Genomic DNA, 23,336 nt, shown 5'->3' with positions numbered 1-23,336 from the left:
CAAGAGTGCCCAAGGTTGAGGGGTTTTGACTTTAGAAGCCAGGCCACTGCCCCTGAATGTCATGCAGATTGCACACTAAAAGACACTCATTCAACACATGACTGCCAGAATGTGTCTGATAGGGTTACAGCCTCTGAGAGAGGGGCGGGGTGTCCTGAATAAGGCTCAATAAAGAAGCCCGACCAGGGAGACTGAGGGGCTCAGTCGATTGAGTGTCCGTCTCAGCTCAGGTCATGATCTCACAGTTCGTGGGTTCGAGCCAGCGTCATGCTCTGTGCTGAGCCTGCTTGGGATTCTTTCTCTCTCTGCCCCTCCCCTGCTTGCTCTCTCTCTCAGATAAATATTAAAAAAGAGAAAAAAAGAAAGCCCAACCTCTCAAGAGGCCCTTGACCTGGGAAATTCAGAGGATCAGATGGCTCCCCAAGGGCCCACGTGATGCCCAGCACAAGATACTTTAAGAAACTTGTTGGCAGAAAGAAGAAAATGACCCAGGGGACCACACAGTCATCTTGAAGCAGTCTGAGTTTTAATTAAAAGCATACTGATCATCTGTGCTCTGGAGGGCACAACACCAAGGAGCACCTTCGGTGAACGAAAAAGGGCGTTCAGTCCACACGAGGAGGTACCCCCTCCCGGGAAGACGAACCTGCCCCCCACCCCAGAACAGACCCCTGCTCAAGGGAAGGGGGACCTGCTGGCCACGGGGTCTCCCTCCCCTGTGCCTGCCCAAGTCTCCCAAGCTGGGCCGGCCCATGCCCTGCAAGAGCCCGTCTGCAGACCTGGGCGCCTCAGGGTGGGCTCCTGAACAGCCTGCTGGCCATGCTTCCAGACCCACTGGGGCACGGGTGGGCAAGGTGGGAGGCTTCAAGTGGGGTGCCCCTTGGGGGGTATCTGCTTTACCCCAAGGTCAGGAAAGGGCACCTTGTTTGTTTTTTAATGTTTATTTTGTTGAGAGAGAGAGAACGAGTTAGGGAAGAGCAGAAGGGGACAGAAGATCCCAAGAGGGCTCTGAGCTGTCAGCACAGAGCCCGATGCGGGGCTCAAACTCGCGAGCCTTGAGATCAAGACCTGAGCCAAAATCAAGAGTCAGCCGCTTAACCGACTGAGCCACCCAGGGGCCCCCAAGGGGCACCTTGTTCGAAATGCTCTTCTCCCAGGCTACTCAAAGTTGGAATCCCCTTGACTGACCTGATCTTTCTGCGCCCTGAGGTGGAGGCCCCCAGGGTCCCAAAGGCAGCGTTAGTCCCGGGGAGCGGTGGATGGGGAGGACCCAGGGGTACTGGAGTAAATGGTACTTGCTTGGCCGAGAGGGGCTGGAGCGTAGAAGATGGAACCGAAGCAGCAGATCCGGCAAATTCACAAGCCGGCCTGGGGCCCCCACCCGGGGCCGTTCCCACGTCAGGCCTTCCTGCAAAGGGGAGCATGTCCCTTCACTCAATGCAGATTCCCAGCCTCCACCGCTGGGGGCAAGGGCGCCGGTCCAGGACGCTGCCTGTACGCGCACCTCCAGCTGATCTGCTTGTGAAAAACACTGCATTTCCGGAGCAGTGGACACCTGTGTACAACTTGGATCAGTCTCTGAGAGCGTTTGGGGCCTCCACGAGTCTTGGGGGCGGGGAGGGTCTGGAGACTGGGTTTGTGCTGGAAAATTCCTGGGAGAGGGAGGAAAGGGAGGGAGGGGGCGGGCCCCTACCCGACAGGGTCTCCAGTTTCTCTCATCTCGCTCCGGTGGGTGTCCACTCTGAGGTTCTTCTCACATCGTGGGCTGGATCATAGGTGGATTCGGTGCGTGCTGGGGTGGGGACCCCACGCTCTCAGCACAGAAATGCCAGGCGGGCTGAGCAGCGACTGGGGGTGCTGGGAGCCCCACTCCTGGGGCCTCTCCCCTCTCCCTCCTGGTATCCTGCCAACCTGTGCTCAGGGTCCCGGAGAACACCGGGTAAAGCCTAGGGCACCGCCCGCCCACAGGTACCAGCCAGGCGCCTCTGGTAGCTCCCGGACCAATTCCTGGCGAGCACATCCATCTGACGCACGCGTGAGGGGTGGGCATCAGCGTCCACCCCAGTGGCACAAGGGGTTGCCAGCCCAGCCTGGCACCCCTGCCCAGTGTGGCTCTCCAGAGCATCGCAGAGCACATGGAGGGCGTGGCCTGTCCGGACGGGCAGGGCGCCCAGCAGGGCCTGTGCACACACTCACCGTGTGACCTGGGACAGATGCTCACGTTCTGTGCCTCAGTTTCCTCCTCCATGAAATGGTGATCATTAAAATGTTTATACCCATTTGGGCATCTTCTATTTTGGAAATTAACTGGGAGTGGCCCGCATCTCTCCCAAACCCTGATGCGTCCCGGCTGGACATTCTTCCACTTTATGGAAACCAGAGAAAGGGCAAAGCCACTTGAGTTCCTCTTTTATTATTATTCTTTTACATTTATTTTTGAGAGTGAGAGAGGCAGAGCATGAGTGGGGGAGGGGCAGAGAGAGAGAGGGAAATGCAGAATCGGAAGCAGGCTCCAGGCTCTGAGATGTCAGCACAGAGCCCAACGTGGGGCTCGAACCCACGAAGTGTGAGATCATGACCTGAGCCGAAGTCGGATGCTCAACCGAGAAAGCCACCCGGGTGCCCTGAGTTCCTCTTGGAAAAGCACTTACAACAGTGCTTGACACATAGTAAGTGCTATATAAATGCAAAAATAAATGAGCAGAGGGCCCTAATGTAGACTTTTGATGTAATCTCTAAAAAAGGCTGTACAGGCAAGTGCAGGGCTAAAATGACACTTGTCACAAATCTCTGAACCCGTGGCCTGGGTTCGACCACACTCTTCCCCCTTCTGTCCAGAGCATGAAAGTTCTTTGCAAACTCCATCAGGCCTGGTTTTCAACCACAGTCACACTTCCCTCTGTCTCCTGAATATTAAAGACAACGGTTTATGGGGCGTCTGGGTGTCTCAGTCAGTTTAGTGTCCGACTCTTGGTTTCAGCTCAGGTCATGATCTCACAGCTTCGTGGGCTCGAACCCTGAGTCGGGCTGTGCACTGCCAGCTCGGAGCCTGCTTGGGATTCTCTCTCTCTGCCCCTCCCTCACGCTGCGTCTGTCTCTCAAAATAAAGAAATAAACTTAAAAAAAAAATATGTATATATATATATATAAAGATACCAGTTTGTTAAATTCGGGCTTTTACAATGTGCCACAGTTCCTGAAGCCTGTTTTGGAGGTCATTTGGTTTTAATTTATAAGGAGCCTCAAAAGACAGTGCGGCCTGGGCCTCCAGTGTCCTGTCAGGCAGCCCGGCTGGACTACACGGTCCACCTCTCCTGATTCAGAGGGAACGAGCGCCACCCCATGCCCGGGAGTGGTCAGAAGGGACACAAATACACGGGAGAGAGACGGACAGAGGGTCCGGCTGAAGAGGGACACACACACCATCTTAACTGAGGACCCAGGCACCTCTCTTCTCTGGCTGCAGGTGCCCTCCTGTCCCGCCTAGTGGCCCATCCCACCTGTCCCTGCCCTGTGCCTCCAGGCCCCATGCTGATGACAGAGCAATTCAGGGAAAGGGAGGTGGAAGGTGAGGCTGAGCCCCAGTGATACTCACGCTTTCAGAAATCCCAATGGACGATTCTAGTTCCTGCAAAACAAAGCAAATCCCTCTTCCAGGTGTGCTGGGCAGCCTCCTGCCTGTGGAACGCCCCGGTGCCTCACTTCTAAACAAAATGCAGGAAAAGTGGTGAATGTCACCTCTGAGGTTAGGTTACAAGGAGCCTTCGGCTTCCGCCCTGGGTGCGGCCACCCTCGCTCTGGGCTCTGATGGGCCAACGCCCGGTGGGGACCTGTCCTGGGGAGAGGCCCACAGGGTGAGAGACCAAGGCCTGCCACAGCGGTGTGCAGGCAGCCTGGGCCGGCTCCCCCCCCCCTCCCCACCCCCACCCCCCAGAGGCCTGCAGGCCGTGAGGGGCCCTGATGGGAGTCCTGGTGAGAAGCCACAGGGTTGTGCTTTGAAAGCACTGCCCTCGTGGGTAATTTGTTGCGGGGCAGCGGGAAACTAATGCCCTAACTGTTGCATCCAGTTTCCCCCACCCGCAGTGGGAGCCCTAGTTAGACAGTCGCGACCAGAAGCCCCAGCTGGTGGCCATGGCTCCACAGCCAACCCAGCAGGCCCGCTCGTGGTCACACATTTCTCATGGTGAAGGAGCAGTAGCGGTAACGGGGCACCTGACAGGGGAAAGTCGTCGGGCCCCCAGCAGAGGACCTCGAGGTCAGCTGGGGTTCAGAGATTCCCAACCTCATGACCTCATCTTCTGTCACCTAAACTTGGACGTGGCTCTTGCGACACCTGGGCGTGCTGGTTGCTCCTGCTCGGCTCACAGCCTGCAGGGCTGGGCTTGGCGGACGTCCCGAGGGAGCACTGCGCCGGGAGTCAGCAGAACGGACTCAACCACCGCCTTGCTGGGCAGCCTTGGGCCACCGGCCCCATCTCTCTGGGCTGGTTTCCTCATCTCTGAAGCAAGCAGAGTGGGCTCAGCCCGCTGCTTCCCAAACCCCAACGCTGGTGAGCGCCACCCGGGAACAGGCCGCCAACGGGCCCCGGCCGTGTCAAGCACTGTAGCGGGAACTTGTTATATGCGGCCGAACCTCCTAACAACCCCCCAAAATGAGACGACCGAGCCTCCAGTCGCCAGAATGTGCCAGCGCAGGAGGGGATGGAACAGGCACGTCTTTCCGTGGACACGGAAAGACCCGGCAGTCAGGGCGGGTCAGCAGCCTCTAACTGGGATGAGCCGGCCGGCCATGGGGAACGGGAGCCCCCACCGTTTACAGAGCACACGCTCACAGCCGCCTGGCAGAGGGAGCACTTCAGACTCACCCAGCGATGGACACTCGTCGGCGGCCACCCACATGCAAGCACAACCACATGGCTAGAGTCCCCGCGGGCCCCTGGAGAGCGTTCTCAGTGTGGCCGGGGCTCCCCGGAGTCTAGAGGCCTGCGAGTCTTTGCACAATAATCCCAAGAGCTGCCTCTTTGTTGTCAACCCCTCAAGGGTACAGTGATGTGGCTCAGAGTCCACACTGCCATCGGCTTTAAGAAACTACCACTGGTGGTGCATGGGGACAGTATCAAAGAAGAACACCCGTTATGTGAAAAGGCTGTGGAAATATTCCTGCCTTTTTCATCTACGTATCTGAGTGAGGTCAGATTTTCTTCATAGATTTCAACCAGAAAAAAAATGCATCTCAAGAACTGAATGCAGGGGGCGCCCGGGGGGCTCAGTCGGTTAAACATCCGACTCTTGGTTTCAGCTCAGGGCGTGCGTGACCCCACAGTTCGTGAGTTCGAGCCCTGAGTTGTGCTCTGTGCTGACGGTGCGGAGCCTGCTTGGGATTCTCTGTCTCTCTCTCTCTCTGCCCTTCACCCACTCTCTTCTCCCTCTCTCTCAAAAATAAATAAACATTTTAAAAAACACAACTGAATGCAAAAGCAATTGGGAAAATCCAGCTGAATTCTACTAGGCCAGAAGAAAATAAATATTTTTTTAAACTTCTCAGTTTATGGAGCACCTGGGTGGCTCAGTCGGTTGAGCATCCAACTTCGGCTCAGGTCATGATCTCACAGCTTGTGAGTTCGAGCCCCACGTCGGACTCTGTGCTGACAGCCCAGAGCCTGGAGCCTGCTTCGGATTCTGTGTCTCCCTCTCTCTCTGCCCCTTCCCCACTCGCATTCTGTCTCCATCTCTCTCAAAAGTAAATAAACATTAAAAATAATTTAACTTCTCAATTTACATTTCTGAAATGGTAAAAATTTGCAGGTAGAAACGTCATAACCACAAGCTGACTGGGGTCTTCGATAATTTGTAAGCGTGTAAGGGGGACATGAAACCAAGCTGCCTGAGTACCGCTGCTCTGGGCAAACGGAGTTTTGTGAACCGAGTGGACTTTGGTGACCAGCCCTCCTGTCTGCCCAGGACTGAGGGTTTCCTGGGACACAGAACGCTTAGTCCTAAAACCAGGAATGTCCGGGGCGAACTGGAATAATTTGCTCACCCAAACTGAAGCCCAGCCAGAAGGCAGGAGGGGACCTTCTGTGTAAACACCATTGGCAGCTGGGGAAGCTGAGGCTGGGAGAGGCGGGGCCACTGGGAGAGGCTGGGTTCTAAGCTCAGGTCAGACCTGAAAACCTGCCTTCAAGGGGCACCTGGGTGGCTCAGTCGGTTAAGCATCCAGCTCTTGATCTCAGCTCAGGTCTTGATCCTGAGTCCTGAGTTCAAGCCCCGAGTTGGGCTCTGTGCTGGGCATGGAGCCTACTTAACCTGCACTCAGAATAGACATCAGCAAATGTGTATTTCTTGACAGTTTTGACAGGTTGACCAGGAATAGCACTGTCGCGACCAGAACACTATTGTGTGGTTCAGATGCCAGCTGGGGTAAAAAACCTAAAACCTGCCGAACAATTGGTGAACGGTGCAAGGCAGCATCAGTGAGGCACCGGCCCAATGCCCAACCCCAAGGCTCCTCACCTGCCTTCTGGTTCCTGGGGCCCCAAGATCTGCAGCCTTTCCCCCCCCACCCAGCTGCCTCCCCATCTGCCTCCCCTTCCGGGGAGGCCTCAAGGCCTTCTCTGCCCCGAATTCCCAGGTTTAATTTTCTGCTCAACGTGGATGACTCTCCTGTGCCCCCTGCTCTCCGTGCCCTCCCTGATCCCCTGAGGGAACCGGGCCTCCCTCTTGTGAAACACTTTGCCGGGGCCTCTGCCACATGTGTCGTGTCACGTGTCCCCATCTGCTTTGCTGCTGCCTGCTTAGCCCTTGCCGGGCTCTGCCTCCGATGGAAGGGCTCACTTGCCGTGGGCGATCTGGGGCAAGCGGCCTCACCTGTTTGTCCCACTGGGAAGAGGCAGGGGCCACTGCCAACTCTGCCAGCTATCGGAGATCCTGGGGTGTTTTAGAATGATTTTTTTAATGTTTTATTTATATTTGAGAGAGCGCAAGCAGGGGAGGGGCAGAGAGAAAGGGGGACAGAGGATTCGAAGCAGGCTCTGTGCTGAGAGCGGCGAGCCCAACGCAAGGGCTTCAACTCACGAGCCCTGAGATCATGACCTGAGCCGAAGTCGGTCACTTAACTGACTGAGCCACCCAGGCGCCCCTTGAATCTTCTTATTTAGGAATCAAAGAGATTCCAGACAGGATGGAAAGTGATCAATACCCACTGTAAAAACTAAGTCTCTCCCACCCCAGACCCTCAGACCCTCTCTCCAGAGGCTACCAGTATAAAGTATCTTTCCAGGGGTGCCTGGGTGGCTCAGTCAGCTAAGCGTCCGACCTCAGCTCAGGTCGTGATCTCACAGTCTGTGAGTTCGAGCCCCGCGTCGGTCTCTCTGCTGACAGCTCAGAGCCTGGAGCCTGTTTCAGGTTCTGTGTCTCCCTCTCTCTCTGACCCTCCCCTGTTCATGCTCTGTCTCTCTCTGTCTCAAAAAAATAAATAAACGTTAAAAAAAAATTTTTTTTAATAAATAAATAAAGTATCTTTCCAGTTTCGTCTGCCATAGACATTTACTGACATAAGCGGGAGCTTTCTCAACATCCCATCCTGTACGAGCTCTCTTTTCCTTACCTTGGAGTTGATTTCTTAACCATCCAAGTAGATGTCATTCTCTTCAGCGGCCACCACTGCCTCTGGGTGGGCCTTGAAGTTATTCCAGACCTCATATGCCACTTCCTCGCACACGTCTTGGCACTTGCAGGTGACAACATCTGCGACATAAATCTTCCAAAGTCAACTGCTGGGTCACAGGATACATACACCTGGAATTTCAGTACATGCTGAAAGAGCCTTCCAGAGACTGTGCCAGTGGCTCCCATAAAAAGATGGGAAGATGCCTTTAAAAACCAACCAACCAACCAAACCCTGGCCACTCCCAAACTTTTCATTGTGGCCAGTCTGATAGATAGATGGATGGATAGATAGATAGATAGATAGATAGATAGATAGATAAGCAATCTCAATGTTGTTTCAATTTTATTCCATTACCACCGCCCGCCCCCCCCCCCCCCATCACAAGTAAGACTGAGTATCTTCTCATAGAATACTCTCGGCTACCTAATACTGTGCCCTTATCTTTTGGAGTGTGGGTCACGTTCCTATAGATCCACAGGAGCTCTTTTTAGACTTCAGAATATTCATTACCTTCTGACTCTGAGTTTTGCTACACATCCATTTTTTTTTTTTTTTAACTTTTATGGAGTCGGTTTATCTTTCCCTTTGTTTCTAGGTTTCCTGTTTCCTTGGAAACATCTTCGCGCCAAGATTACTTTTCACACACACCTTCATTTTCCTCTCCTTTACAGTTTCATCTTTGACCCTTCTGGAATTTATGGCGGAATAAGGCATGAGGTAGGAACCCTGCTTTATTTTTCTCTAAATAGGAACCAGGTGTCTCAATGTCGTGAATGGCACAATCTCTTTTAGCAACATTTAACCATGCCTACCACCATTGCCCAGGTCCCTGGAATGATGTGACCTTCGAGAGGCGTTGGAAAAACAAATGCAGTGCTGCTCCTGTGAGCCCAGAGAGGCATTGCACGCCAGACCACTGCAAGGTGGGTGGTGAGGTTACTGGACCAAGCCCTGCGGAAAGGGAGCCTCACACAGCACAAACCCCCTCCCACCCACACCCCAACACTGGAGACCAGTCCTTCACAGGATAGATGTTTTGCAAGTATTTTCAGCCTCTGGCATGCCTTTCTCTTTTCTCCCCACTGTGGTCTTATTTGCATTTCCCTATTACCAGTGAGATTGACGCGTTGTGTCTGTTTATGGCTGTTCAATCTTCGTCTTCTATGAATTACCAATTCATATGCCTTGCCCAGTTTTCTCTTGAGGTGTCCTGTCTTTTTTTTTTTTTCAACGTTTATTTATTTTTGGGACAGAGAGAGACAGAGCATGAACGGGGGAGGGGCAGAGAGAGAGGGAGACACAGAATCGGAAACAGGCTCCAGGCTCCGAGCCATCAGCCCAGAGCCTGACGAGGGGCTCGAACTCACAGACCGTGAGATCGTGACCTGGCTGAAGTCGGACGCTTAACCGACTGCGCCACCCAGGCGCCCCTGTCCTGTCTTTTTCTTAATGACTTAAAGTTTGGGGAACTTTGAGAAAAGAACTTCTACGAGCCCCTTCCAACCACGTCCAGCCACCTACCTGGCTCTCTGCCTGCGGACGGCCATTCCTGACCTCTGCAGTGAGATGTCCGCATTCCTTGCTAAGCCAACCCTCACTTGTGCATCGGACCCCAGCTCACCAGCTCCAGCTTGGGCTCAGTGCTCTTTCTTTTTTTTTTTTTAATTTTAGGATTCTTTTATTTATTTTGAGAGAGAGAGAGAGAGAGAGAGAAAGAGGGAGGGAGAGACAGTGTGAGTGGGGGAAGGGCAGAGAGAGAGAGACAGAGAGAGAGAGAGACAGGGAGAATCCCAAGCAGGCTCCATGGTTAGTGCAGAGCCCAATGTGGGGCTCAAACTCACGAACCATGAGATCATGACCTCAGCTAAAATCAAGAGCTGGATGCTTAACCAAATGAGCCACCCAGGTGCCCCTAGGCTCACTGTTCTTTTTTTTTTTTTTTTCAACGTTTATTTATTTATTTGGGACAGAGAGAGACAGAGCATGAATGGGGGAGGGGCAGAGAGAGAGGGAGACACAGAATCGGAAACAGGCTCCAGGCTCTGAGCCATCAGCCCAGAGCCCGACGCGGGGCTCGAACTCACGGACTGCGAGATCGTGACCTGGCTGAAGTCGGACGCTCAACCGACTGCGCCACCCAGGCGCCCCGGCCCACTGTTCTTTAAACAGCTCCCCTTCCTGGGGTGCCTAGGTGGCTCAGTCGGATGCGCATCTGACTTTGGCTCAGGTCATGATCTCACTGTATGTGGGTTTGAACCCCACATCGAGCTCTGTGCTGACAGCTTGGAGCCCAGAGACTGCTTCGGATTCTGTGTCTCCCTCTCGCTCTGCCCCTCCCCGACTCAAGCTCTGTCTCTGTCTCTCTCCACAATAAATACTAAAAAAAAATTTTTTTAAACAGCTCCTTCCCTGCACCTTCAGTCTTCTCACTGATAGATCACTGCCATTAGCCTACCTAAATATGCTATTTCTCCTCTCACAACCAAAAATAAAACCAAACAACCCTCCCTCTTTTGTCCCCATCTTCCCTGCCATCTACTGCCCCTTTGTAGAAAAACTTGTTGAATGAGCCTTCACCACTAGCTGTCTCTAATTCCTCCTCCTACCATTCCCTCCTTTCTGTTTTGCCCTGTTTTTTCAATTGTGGACAGATACACATTAATGTAACATTTGCCAGTTTTAAGTTACAATTCAGTGGCATTAAGTACATCCACAATGTTGTGCAACAATCACTACCATCCGTCTCCATAACTTTTTTGAACAGAAGCTCTGTCCCCATTAAACACTAACTCCCCACCCTCCCTCCTCCCAGTCCTTGAGCAGCCCCCTGTACTTCCTGCCTCTATGAATTTGCCTGTTCTAGATGCCTCACATAAGTGGGATCATACAATATTTGTCATTTTGCGTCTGGCTTATTTAACTTAGCAAAATGTTTCCAAGGTTCATCTTCGCTGTAGCCCCTGTGTTAAATCTTCATTCCTTTTTTTTCTTTTTAATGTTTTTATTTATTTTTGAGAGAGACAGAGCATGAGCAGGGGAGGGGCAGAGAGGGGGGGGAGACACAGAATCGGAAGCAGGCTCCAGGCTCTGAGCTGTCAGCACAGAGCCCGAGGTAGGGCTTGAACCCACGAACCGCGAGATCGTGACCTGAGCAGAAGTTGGACGCTTAACTGACGGAGCCACCCAGGTGCCCCGATCTTTGTTCGTTTTTAAGGCTGAATAACCTGTTGTATGTATACACCGTATTTTGTTTGTCCATCCTTCTGCTGCTGGGACATTTGAATTGTTTCCACCTTCTGATTACTGTTAGTGTTGCTATGAACATTGGTATACAAGTAGCTGTTTGAGTCTCTGCTTTCAGTGCTTTGGGGTATCTCTCTAGACCTGGACTCACACAATTGTTCAGCTTTTTGGGGAACTGCCAATATGGTGGCTGTTACCATATTACATTCCCACCAACAACGCACAAGGGCTCCAATTTCTCCACTCTCACCGATGCTGGTCATTTTCTGTTTTGCTTGTTTCATTTTTGGTTTTGTGGTAGCCATCCTAATGGGCACGAGGTGGTATCTCACTGTGGTTTAGATTTGCAGTTCCCTAGTGACTCATGATGCTGAGCGTCTTTCACGGGCCTCTTGGCCATTTGTAGATCTCCTTTGGAGAAATGCCTGTTCAAGTCCTTCGCCTGGTGACAAGGAAGGGTCCACGAGTTCACTCTTTTGCACACAGAGATCCAGTTTTCCCAGCACCGGTTGTGGAAGAGGCTGCCTTTTCCCATTGAACGGTCTTGACATTCAATGTCAAGTCTTCTCAAATGGCTTATTTCTGGGTTCTCTATTCTGTATCCTTGGTTCCTGTCTGTATGCCAGTCACTATCCCGTTTTCATTATGCAGCTTTGCTGTAAGTTGTGGAATCAGGGATGTGTAAGTCCTCCAATCCTGCTGTCCTTTCTGAAGACTGTTTGGAGTCGGGGGTCTCTTGAGGGTTGATACGAATTTTAGGATGGGCTTTCCTATTCCTGCAAAACACCAAGCATGGAAGCGGGGCTGGACACGGTGGACTCGAGAACTGTTGAGATGCAAATATTTGGGGCAACTCAAACAGGGTAGGTGCAGGGGTACTAAGGAGGCACTGAGAGAGAACTGGAGAGGTGGGCTAATGCCAGATCCCACTCAGTAGGAGCCACAAAACAGTGTTAGGAAGCACATCTGTCACCTGTGCAATGAGCAATAGAGGAGGGCAGTGAGGGTGCTATGCGGGCAGGAAGGAGGGGACAGCCTCGTCCCCCGCCCACCACCAAGTCCCTCTCCACTGCAGGGAATGTCTGAAGAAGACGTGGAGGTGGTCAGCCTCAGGAGAGCTGAAGGGGGTGCTAGGACACCAGGGGAGCCCCCCAGAGAACTGGAGGTGAGCATTGCACGTGAAGCTATGCACAAGAGAAGGTGAGGCAGCACACAGGCCGTGCTGAACTAGGAATTACACACTGTGTAAGAAACAAACAAGTCACAGGGATCTGGGAAAGAAAACCAAAGGACAGATAGGGCCTAAAGGGGAAATGGGGGTGTGGGAGCAGCATCTGGGCCAGTTTCCTTTCCCAACAAGTAAAATAAAACTAGGTCCCCAGAGGAAGGTCAAGTTTTCCTCCTTGTGTACCAAGAAAATGGACAGACCCTCCTGAACGTGAAGGGCACCAGCCTGGGTGACATCAGGAAGGAACCGTGTGCTCCAGCTCACAGACAGTAGAGCGCATGGGCCCCAGGCCCGGGGGGCGGGAGGCGGGGGCAGCTCTTAACTCCATTCCAAGAACTGCAGCTCACCTAGGCTGCTCCCTCGCACTCCAAAAAATTAGGAAAGGGGGGGGGGGGATGGCAGGAAAGAATAAAGATTTCACACCTGCTCCCTTTGACTGACAAAAACAAGTGTTTATTAATCCAGTTTCCCTTCCCTTGCCGTACTGCAGAAGGGCCACACAGATGTCCTGATACATCGGCGTGAAGCCGTCAGAAAGCTCCACCAGCAACGGATTCCAATGCGACGCGACAGGACTACGATTACAGCGTGGTCTCAAGTCCCTACACCAAGCAGACCAACCCCGGGGTCTCCAGCGTCTGCCAAGGGGCACTGGGTGGGCCCAGGAGCGTGAGAATCAAAAGCACTGTGCAGGTGTCATCAGGGCTCCGGGCAGAACACAGCTATGGATGTCCTTCCTGATCCAGAAGCTCCGGCTGGCCACACTCCAGGCTGCTAGGTCAGAGGCCTGTTTCCCTTGGGGGCGCCTTCCTCTGGCTGATGCTCAGATGGCTGCACGCCCAGATCACCCTGGGAAGTGGTCCCCCCACACGCCAGCCCGTTCCTCGGGCCGCCACGTTGTCTCTCCAGCCGGTCCGTCCAGTCAACCGAGGTCACTGTTGCTTGTGTGGAGGGGCCTTCCCGCTTGGTGGCAGCTTCCTGTGGATCAGGCTGAGTCCGCACAGGATGAGGAACACACCTCCCCACCACAAGACCTCCTGGCACTCTCCATACAACACAAAGCCCAGGAAGGCCTGTGGGACAGAGACCGCTGTGAGGCCAAGTAGACACGTGCCCGCAGGACTTGACCATGGCGGGCAGGCACAACCTCACTCCCCCCGTGCCTGACTTCCCTCCTGGGGCAGGAGGAAAGGTCTGGAGCCTGAAACCCAGCTGTCACTTTCCACAAGGCACTATCCATTTCTGGCTCGCCCGGAGAGGTGGGGGGAGTGTACCTTCCTTGCAGCATTGGCCCCGAGCAAAGTGCGCAAGAAAGATTCGCAGAGGCCAGCAGCGAAGGCCCAGCACACAGCCGGTGCCTGGTGTTTGCTGATCCAAACAGGCCTGCCACGTCCTCCCTCCCTCGACGGCAGGACTGACTGGGCTCAGCCCCACCTGGTTGACATCAGGCTGTCGGAGGAAAGAGCGTCCACCCTCCACGTCTCACGCTCAAGTTTACAGACCCCTAGGAGACAGCTTGCACAGAGGTTACAGAGACATCAGCATGAGGGCTGCAGCCTGAAGGGGCAGCAGGCAGGTGGGCTTTTTTTTTTTTTTTTTTACACTTGGCCTTCACTCCCAGCTAACACTTGAGGATTCTACCAAGTTCGAGATCAGAGGAGCAGCCACCAGGGCTCAAGCCACAGCCCAATCTCTGCTTCAGCTCTTGTCTTTCCTCCTATCTGGGAGGGTGGGTTCCCCAACTCACCCAGGACCCTCCCAGAACCCAGGTTTGGGACAGGGGTACTGACTGTACCCTCAGGCTACTCACCGAGCTGAGGATGTTTGAAAAAGTCACCGTGACAGATGCAATGGCCGAAGACATGGAGAAACTGAGGCCCCGGCTAAAGAACGTCCACATGAGAGAATTGGTAGTGGCCATCACAATAATGCCTAAGATGCAGAAGACCATGTTCACCTGCGGGAGAGAGTGTCACTGCAGCCGCGCTTGGCCAAGGCAGACCCTCAGCCTTCCTCCCAGCATACCCAGGGCACTGATGGGCAGCTGGACCCCTACTGAGATGCCACCAGAGCCTGGGTGGGCCGTTCCTGAGCTTTCCTGCATAAGACTTCACTTAACACTGTGCTCAGCACACCCGTTTTATAGCTGAAATAAACCCCGAGGAGACTTCTTCAGCCATCTTGCCGGCCATGTGTCCTTGGGAAGAGTAAACTGCTAAGCCATAACCAGTAATTTCTCTGGAACACCAGTCACTTGTTGGTGCTAAAAGATCAGTGTGAGACAGCCAAGCAGTTACCAGTCAGTATGTCGTATGAGTAAACCAGGGGCAGAGTCCTCACTTCCTGGGATCAGGTAAGGCATGAATTAGCCCATGCAGGCTACAGGACACTCAGGCCAGTCCCGCTGGGCATCCTCGAGCTTTTTTTTCACTCTGTGCCAGGCCCTGTGCCAAGCATTTCAAGTGCATTCTCATTTAGTCCTTACCTTTACTTTACAGATAAAGAACCTAAGGCATTACATAACCTGCCTAAAGAGCCAAAGGCTGGTGGTAGTCACCAGGATTCAAATTCAGGCAGTGTGGCTCCATGCTCTTAATCAGGACACAGCCCTGCTGTGGGAAGGGAAGCCACCACCGACTTGACTACTGATCCCAGACATCACTGGGAGAATCCGCGGCCTTTTTTTCTTTTCCTTTCCCCCCCCCTTTTTTTTTTTTTAAAGGCGAGAGCCTGGAGGAGAGGATCTTAAATTAAGCCTCCTACACAAAGAATATGCAAGACACCCTTGCTTCATTTTGAGTCAGAAACCTTCCTGCAAACAGAGCTGCTTCCTCTGGGGGTGGCCATCCAAATTTCAGGCTCTTATTTCTTACAACAGTTTTCCAGCTGCTGAAAAAAGAGTGTCTTAAGGAAAGGGTGTCTTTGTATAATTTTCACAAAAGCACTCTTTGTGCCAGTGGCAGTCTGCTTATATAGTCACTAAGGCCTGGTGCACAACTAAAAAGACTAGAAAACCTCATGGTTCACAGTCACTCATCTAACTTTGCATCCCTTCAAGAATTACACCCAACAGAACACTAACTTCAAGCATAGTGGTTCCCACTGGATTGGCCCTAAACAGGCTTACCGGCCCCCTGATCCCCACCCCCCACCCCCAAGAATCAGTCTGTAGGCTGTCCAGGTAAGGACCTAACCCTAGGTTGCAGATGCGATGAAACCCCTCCAGCAGCAGAGGAAAGCCTGTGACTTGGGATGGGAGGGGCAGAGATACATTTCAGTAGGCGTGGAGAGGCAGTTTAGGAGTTCTCCGCATCAGGGATGGGAATGTCCAAAATGTTTCTCTGTCCTCTCATGTCTAGGTGTCCCAAACTCCCAATTTTCCGGGCAGCAGGGTATATACTGGTCAAAACACCCGTTAATTACGGAGTAAAGATGGGCAACAGGCTTCTCACCTTGAGTTACGAGGAGAGAAACGTCCAGGCATAAGGGGCTTAAAATGAGAGGTAGAGAGTGGATGCAGGAAAGCGAACTAACCCAGTCGGGGGGAAAAGTTTAGGTCCCTGGTAGGGAAGAGGCTCCGGTCTCTTACCGCCTACACGGGACGAGGATTTGAGGTGATTTAGAATAGAAGGATGCTCCCCCGCCCCAGCTGACTGCAGCGCTCGGCAGCTGACCCGGCGAACAGACCCCGCCCCCCCAGCGCCCCCCATCCGCCCGGACCCACCCGCCCGCCTGCCGCAGCGGCGCCCCGGGCTCGACCTCGCTGCCGAAGGCCAGCTTGGCGGAGGCGGCGGCCAGCGCCCCAAACGCGCCGGCGCACAGGCAGTTGAACACGCCCCAGAAGCGGCGCCGCATCGCGCCGGCCTGGAGGTGCGGGGGGAACTCCGCGGGGGCGTCGGGGTAGGAGGCTGGGCACACGGCGCCGCCTGGGGACTGTAGCCTCTCGGCCATGGTGCCCGCTGCCACCTCTCCCGGCTCCTGGGGCACCAGCCACCGGCAGGACCGAGCGCGCGCCGCCATTGGGCGGTGGCCTCACGTGACGCGACGCTCACGTGATCAGGGCAGCCAACTAGGGCGCGGGGAGGGTCTCAGAGGGGCAGGGCAGGGGCGGGGTCGGGGACCGGGGCGGGGCGGAGACTAGGGAGCCTGGGTGGGGTGGAGGGCAGCCAGCCTCTGGCGTTAAGTTTAGGTTAACCCGGGAGCTGTCCGGGCCTGGCGTCTGAAGCCCCGGCGGTATTGTGTGGTTGCTGTTATAGAATTAACTATCCATGACCCGGCAGTTTCAATCCTTGCCAGAGTGTTGCCCAGCTTCGGCTTTCCCTGGGAATTTGTTAAACAAAAATGCCCAATCCAGGCCCCGCCCAACTGCCATTGAATCAGAATCTGCATTTCAACAGGAGCCCCAGGAGATTGACCTGCACCTTCCAGATTGAGGCGCAAAGTGGAAAGACTCCTCAGCAGAGGGCGCTAGAGATCTCCACGACTCAGGAAGAAGGCGAGCTCGGGTTAGGGTTTTCTGAGAAATCAAAAGGCGCAGATGGATTTTGAATATAGAGTAAATCATCCATATTCACTCCAGTCAGATAACCAGGATTAACATTACTTCTAATTTCCTATGCACTTAAATGTTTAAATATTATTAGAGTACTTTCTATTCATAGTTTTATATATAGCACATGTTAAAAATAGTTTATGTAATCTGTATGAGCCTTTTTTATTTAGTATGATTTCACACTGAACTGTTCAGTAGTATTTTTTTTCCATTCAGAAAGTTTTTCATGAAGTCCTTCCTTGCCCCCCTCTCTCACAGGGGGGTTTGTTTTGTGGCTCAAATTAAGGCAAAGATAATCCTGATAACTGCTATTTATAGGCTGAATTGTGTCCCCCTCCCCACCCCAAAAAGATACGTTTAAGTCTTAATCCTCCACACCTGTGAATGTGACCTTTGCTGGAAATGGAACCCATTGAAGATGTAGACAAATTAAGAAGTCATTAGCATGAGCCCTAATTTCACTGGTGTCCTTATAAGAGACAGAGTCACAGGGAGAACACCATGTGATAAGGGAGGCAGATTGGAGTGATGCATCTACTAGCCAAGGAATGTCAGGGGCTGCTGTCAATACCGCGAGCTAAGAGAAAGGCATGGAACAGATGCTCCCTAAGAGAGAATGGCCTTGCCACACCTTGATTTTGGGACTTCTAGCCTCCAGAAATTATGAATCAATTTGTTTTCAGCACCCCCCCGCCTTTTGTGGTAATTTGTTCTAGTAGCCCCCAGACATTCCTATAGGTGAGTGAGTTGAGACCCAAGCCTCTTTAGTACCAGCTTCAATATTCCAACCCTTCTCCACCTTCAGGGCGTTCTGTTTCTACTCTCTACCTTACACAGAATTTTATTATTCAGATTTTATTTTTAAGTAATCTCTTCACCCAGCGTGGGGCTTGAACTCACAGCCCCAAGGCCAAGAGTTGCATCCTCCATCAGCCGAGCCCGCCAGGTGCCCCCTGCATGAATTTTAATTCCTTTTCTGTTTCTGGCTCTCAAGGATTTACTATTACTCCTTGAGAATTCAACTAGGCACTAATTTTTTTTTAATGTTTTTATTTATTTTTGAGACAGAGAGAGACAGAGCATGAGCAGGGGCGGGGCAAGGAGAGAGGGAGACACAGAATCCGAAGCAGGCTCCAGGCTCTGAGTTGTCAGCACAGAGCCCGACACGGGGCTCGAACCCACGGACTGTGAGATCATGACCCGAGCTGAAGTCAGACGCTTAACCACCCAGGCGCCCCTAAGCATTAATTTTTTAAATTGTTTTTCCTTGGCTTTATTGAGGTATAATCTACAAACCATAAAATGAAGCCATTTTGAATATAGTTTAATTTTTAGTAAACTTACAGAGCTATGCAATCATCACAACAAACCAAATCATTTCCCCCCTATCAAAAAGTTTCCTCCTGCCCATACGGTCACCTGCTCCCATCCCCAGCCAACAGCAACCGCGGGTTTGCCTTCTATCTCTATAATGTTGCCTTTTCTGGACCTTTCCCATAAATGGAATCATACAGTATTCGATCTTTTGGGTTTGTCTTCTTTCACTTTTTGAGGTTCCTTATGTTGTGGCATTTGTCAGTTTGCCTCTTTTTTATTGCTGAGTATCGTGTTCTATGTAACAAATGCTTAGTATCATTAGTCATTAGGAGAACGTTTCCATGATGAGCCACTGCACCCCACCGGGATGGCTACAGTAAGAAACCTGACCAGAACAAGGGCTGAAGACATGGAGAAACTGAACGCCCTGCTGGTGGGAACATAGATGGTGCAACCAAATAGCACATCTGGAAAAGTAAACTGGCGTCTTAAAAAGCTAAACACAAACTTAGCGGCAATTCCACTCCTAGGTGTCTACTCAACAAATAGGAAACATAAGTCACCACCTAGACTTCTATACAAATATTTATAGCCACATTATTCAGGGTAGCCCCAAACTGCCAACGGCTCAGATGTTCATCAAATGGTGAGTAAATACAATGTGGCCTATCCTTTCAATGAGATATTCACAACAAAAAGGAATGAAGTGCTAACACACAGAAGTTCCTGGGGGACAGCAGGCTTTGTTTGCTGTGTTCACTGACAACCAGTGCCAGGCGGAAGACGGACGCTCATTAAGTACAAGTTGAACGAACAAGCCTTTAATTCAGCTTTCCTAAGTGAACAATGTAAATCACTTTACGAAACTGTGTTTAAGGGATTTTATTACATTTTGAAAACTGGCCATATTTACAGTCATAAAAAAATGCTCATGAGAATAAAGTAGGAATACAAAATAACCTATATTAAACAAGTTTGCCTTTCATACATGCTACGCGAACATGAACCTCATGGCAAGTCCTGAAACCACCACATATTGTTAAGAGCTTCTGCTACAGGCCTCCGAGGAGAGTATGATAGCATCTAAGGAAGAAATGACCTGGCCAACACCCACTGCAAACCTTAGCTACAGGTTTTTATTTTAAAAATGCAAAAGGTTTTCCCAGTATTTACAGTCGATTTAAAGCTCTGAAATGGGGTGGTAACTTCTAAGCCCACTGCCACAGGGTGCGTGTGGATGCAGAACTTGAATGTCAGCCCTGCTGCCCCACACTCAGGAATCATGCTCCTTAATTCGGCTCTGTTAAATGCACAAGTGTAGGTCTTACTTTTGCAAGAAGAAAAAGTCTCCCAAGAGGTGATGCCTACGTAGTTGACCGAGATCCTTACGATTCATTTCTTTTCTTTTCTTTTAAAAATACATTTTCAGCACGCAACTTTTCGGTCTCCTAGGGAACATATTTTTTAAAAAAGGAAAAGGAAAAAAAAAATTCAGGCTCTAAGGCTTACAGGAAGATATTCTTTGCATTCATTAAGTTTATATGTCAAATTAAGATGACAATTTTCAATTTGTAAACTACTAAATGTTAAACGAGAAGCTGATGTGTAAGAGTATGATAATGGATTGAATGATGCTTGGAAATGAAAATGACTGACTTTTTCTTTTTTTTGATTCTAAGTTCCCCCGCAAAAAACAGTTAAGTGATTCAATGATTAAACTTTAATTACACACTCATTCTAAAACCTGACTGAGTTTCTTTAGAATAATTTCCAGAGCTTACCTCGGCGAGCCTGACATTCTCCTTCTTCAGCCGCACCACGTACTGAATCTTCTGATGGAGGTTCTGGTGACCTACCAGCTTTCCATTTTCCTCAGCAAGACTCTCCACCTGCTTCCTTAACATTTCCATCTCCTGCAGGCAGATCAATCCAGGGAGGGGAAAATGAACCGCTCTTAATTTTTCTCTTACAACAACATTATTTCATGCCTTCCAAGAGCACAGGGCGTTAGAGGGCCCGGGTTCCCAGGTTTCATGACCAGACATCTCCACGTGTGCTAGAGTGGCTCTGAACCACAGGACGTGTGGTCCTACACGCGTCCTAACTATATGCGAAAAACCAACGCACAAATGCACCTGGAATATTCTCTCCTTTTCTTCGTACAACTCTTCCAGCTTTGATCTCAGTTGTTCCTTTTCTTGGAATGCTTTGGATTCCAAAGTTCTGGTCCGTTCAACTTCCTCAGCCATTCTAAGGCAGTCCATTTCTTTGTTCTGAAGGGCACTCTGGACTTCCTCTAGGCTGTAGCAACAAATATCACTTTTTATTACAACAGTATTCAAATTAGACATTTTTCACCCAAGCCCAGAATTTTGATTTGAAAGCGTCACAAATTATTCAGCCCTCCCCTACTGACAGCCTAGGGAGATAGCGAGGGCTGCAGATAGGCTTTGTTGTTGTTACTTTACCAAAGACTTTCATTTTGGAAAACTCCTCAAACTATTTCTTAAATAATGAAAATTTAAAAGGTAAACTTTTGGATTCAGCCCATCTGGAGCAAATGTAATTTAAGTATTATGACGGTCTGCATCATTTATTCAAGGCTCCATATATTAATCATTTTTTTTTAATGTTTATACATTTTTGAGAGACAGAGCACGAGCAGCGAAGGGGCAGAGAGACAGGGAGACACAGAATCTGAGCTGTCAGCACAGAGCCCAACACAGGGCTCGAACTCATGAACTGGAGATCATGACCGAGCTGAAGTCGGACGCTTAACTGACTAAGCCACCTAGGCGCCCCTATCTTAATCATTTCTGATTCCAAAAACTGGTTCTCAGACCATGGGACCTTCGTCATTTCTTCAAGGATGTGCTATTTAGAATTTATACACTTTTGAAAAGGAACATGAGGAACAAAGTTATCATGGAGTTGTATAGAATTTCACTGTTTTAATAAAATTGTGTGAATCCTAGAGGCTTCCCAAAAGAAACAAATACTTCTTATTGTATTTTTATGCATATGGAATAGAAGGATTATTTAATGACATAATACTCAGAATTTAATATACCACTTAAGGCCAACTAATTTCAGGAGCAGTGTTTTTAGACTACATTCCATGAAACCTCAGAAGAATAGCAGGGGGCGGAGGGCACGGACCTTTCCCCCAGTTCACTTGGAGCTGTTCTCCATTTGTCTTGTGTATTTTGCTCCAGTTTGATGAAAAGGTTCTGAGGCATGGCAGACCCTGCTGCTTACCCAAGGGCCATTCCCTTACTTCCTTGCTTATAAGAACTCACTTTAGGGCGCCTGGGTGGCTCAGTCGGTTAAGCGGCCGACTTCGGCTCAGGTCATGATCTCACGGTCCATGAGTTTGAGCCCCATGTCGGGCTCTGTGCTGACAGCTCGGAGCCTGGAGCCTGTTTCAGATTCTGTGTCTCCTCTCTCTGACCCTCCCCCATTCATGCTCTGTCTCTCTCTGTCTCAAAAATAAATAAACGTTAAAAAAAAAAAAAATTAAAAAAAAAAAAGAACTCACTTTATGTGGGGAAAAAGGAAAAAAAAAAAAAAAAAGGAGAAGCACACCGAGTTCCCAAGGGTTGGTAAAAAAAAAAAAAAAAAAAAGTAACTGGTCTAAACTAAGCATGGATCTCTCCACCCCACTGCCAGGTACTGGTTTCCTCAGCTTGCTGGAAGTGTTAATTCTGTCCATGAAGCACAGGCTGATTCTTGGGAGCTACTAGGAGCTTTTCCCCCGACAAAAGAAAGCCCTTTTGAACCCACCTCACCATAAGCCGGGATCCTCTTGTTGATGACATCTGGGGTTATGGCAGCCATCTCGTGGCAAAGAGGCCACAAGCAAGGGTGCCGAAAGCAGAAGAATGGTAAGGGTATGGGTCCCTGATGGCATCATTGAGTCAATGCGCCTCCAGACTGCTTGTGGTATGAAATTAAACATCTCGTGCCTACACCACTGTCAGCTGGGAATTGGTTTCCTTATAGCTTTTTAAAGGGGCCTCACATACACAAATAGATAATAACATTATGGTAAAAATCACTGCTGTGGGTTGGGACCGATAAAACCGGGTGTGCCATTTTCTACTGCGTGCGTCTCTCGCACACAGCATCTTCCAGAGACAATGTATCACTCGAGACTCTTGGTCCCTAGATTATGAAATAAATCACGTGCCAACTTACACAGCTTTTATTCTTTTTGCTAGAAGGTCTAAAATGGGCATTATTTCTAAAATAGCCGCAATTCTACACACTATACAGCTGGATTCTCATAGATCCTGTAAGTGATCAGTATTTCTATCCTAGCTCTACAACAAACTGTCTCGGAGCCAGTCCCTGAACTGTATGTATGATCCAAGTATGAAACGAGCTCTGTTCCACATCTACACTCTTTGATGCTATAAAACAGATGACTGGGGGGGCGCCTGGGTGGCGCAGTCGGTTAAGCCTCCGACTTCAGCCAGGTCACGATCTCGCGGTCCGTGAGTTCGAGCCCCGCGTCGGGCTCTGGGCTGATGGCTCGGAGCCTGGAGCCTGTTTCCGATTCTGTGTCTCCCTCTCTCTCTGCCCCTCCCCCGTTCATGCTCTGTCTGTCCCAAAAATAAATAAAAAACGTTGAAAAAAAAAAATTTTTTTTAAATAAATAAATAAAACAGATGACTGGGTAACAAATCTTTCACAAGATAGCTAGTTTTTGTCAGCTGATCACTAAAAAGAATTTTTGATGACAGATTATATAATCTTTGATGTACTAACTTGGAGCTCAAATAATTAATTGTATGACAGGATTCTAACAAAATTTCTTCTGTTGTCATTTACTTACTATATGAATAAGATTTCTCAGCACATATAGTTGTAAAAACAGAAAGTAGGAATAGAATTGATACTGAATATGGTCTCATTCCAGAATGAAGTATAACAGAAAAATGAGCTCATTGAAGCAAGAGCACTAAAATAAAATGCACTGGGATATGCATTTCCAGTGAAATTTTACCAGGTATACTAATTATTTATAAAAACTTATAATAAATTTAGGACACTGTGAGTAATAATTGTAATGAATACTCAATCCGGAAAAAAGACAGCACTAGAGCCATATGAATAAAAAAACACTTACAAATTATTTCCCACTTATATAAATATTTTTGTTGCCAAGGGTACAAAAAATTTTCCAAACAATATGTTAAATTAGGATATAATTCTGTGTAGGTATGGAACGGAAACTCAGTCTGAAAGGAAAAGGAACAATGTGCAATTTTAAGTTTGGGGATTTATTCCCATGTTGCTAAATGGATAGAAAGTAGCAAGTCAGTT

General features: G+C 50.1%; 2 protein-coding genes across 18 annotated transcripts in view; both read right to left on the bottom strand.

The window, feature by feature from the left end:
- Window positions 1-1,041: 1,041 nt before the first annotated feature.
- On the bottom strand, window positions 1,042-16,166 carry TMEM42 (transmembrane protein 42). 14 transcript variants are annotated; one of them, XR_005781480.1, is made up of 6 exons: window positions 15,899-16,166; window positions 13,950-14,096; window positions 7,606-7,796; window positions 3,596-3,704; window positions 1,694-2,365; window positions 1,042-1,515 (listed from the first exon to the last, which is right to left on the bottom strand). XR_005781480.1 is itself a non-coding variant. In XM_040445075.1 (6 exons), the coding sequence occupies exons 3-6, from the start codon at window positions 14,088-14,090 to the stop codon at window positions 1,754-1,756; spliced, it is 1,053 nt and encodes a 350-aa protein (XP_040301009.1). In that variant the 5' UTR covers window positions 14,091-14,096; window positions 15,674-15,731; window positions 15,899-16,008; the 3' UTR covers window positions 1,042-1,753. The 14 variants fall into 14 exon arrangements, 12 of the variants coding, with proteins under 12 accessions (XP_040301009.1, XP_040301011.1, XP_040301006.1 ...); XM_040445075.1 differs by adding an exon at window positions 15,674-15,731 and having other exon boundaries at window positions 1,042-2,365; window positions 15,899-16,008; XM_040445077.1 differs by adding an exon at window positions 15,674-15,731 and having other exon boundaries at window positions 1,042-2,365; window positions 15,864-15,976.
- Window positions 16,167-18,807: 2,641 nt separating this feature from the next.
- Window positions 18,808-23,336, bottom strand: part of KIF15 (kinesin family member 15) — a 79,515-nt gene continuing 74,986 nt past the window's right edge. For 3 of the 4 annotated variants that reach the window (XM_040445068.1, XM_040445065.1, XM_040445066.1), the window contains 3 exons: window positions 20,144-20,309; window positions 19,790-19,921; window positions 18,808-19,456 (listed from right to left, as the gene is read on the bottom strand). In XM_040445068.1, coding sequence (XP_040301002.1) covers window positions 19,394-19,456; window positions 19,790-19,921; window positions 20,144-20,309 — 361 coding nt within the window. In that variant the 3' untranslated portion in view covers window positions 18,808-19,393. Of the gene's footprint in view, window positions 19,457-19,789; window positions 19,922-20,143; window positions 20,310-23,336 lie in introns of those variants that run through there. The other variant, XM_040445067.1, reaches the window with a different exon arrangement.

This window comes from Herpailurus yagouaroundi, unplaced genomic scaffold (genome assembly GCF_014898765.1).
Source record: "Herpailurus yagouaroundi ecotype Mexico unplaced genomic scaffold, PumYag 193, whole genome shotgun sequence".
In the NCBI taxonomy this organism is placed as follows: domain Eukaryota; kingdom Metazoa; phylum Chordata; class Mammalia; order Carnivora; family Felidae; genus Herpailurus; species Herpailurus yagouaroundi.
The sequence above is the reverse complement of the archived record's forward strand: the minus strand, read 5'-3'. Positions and strand labels throughout refer to the sequence as shown.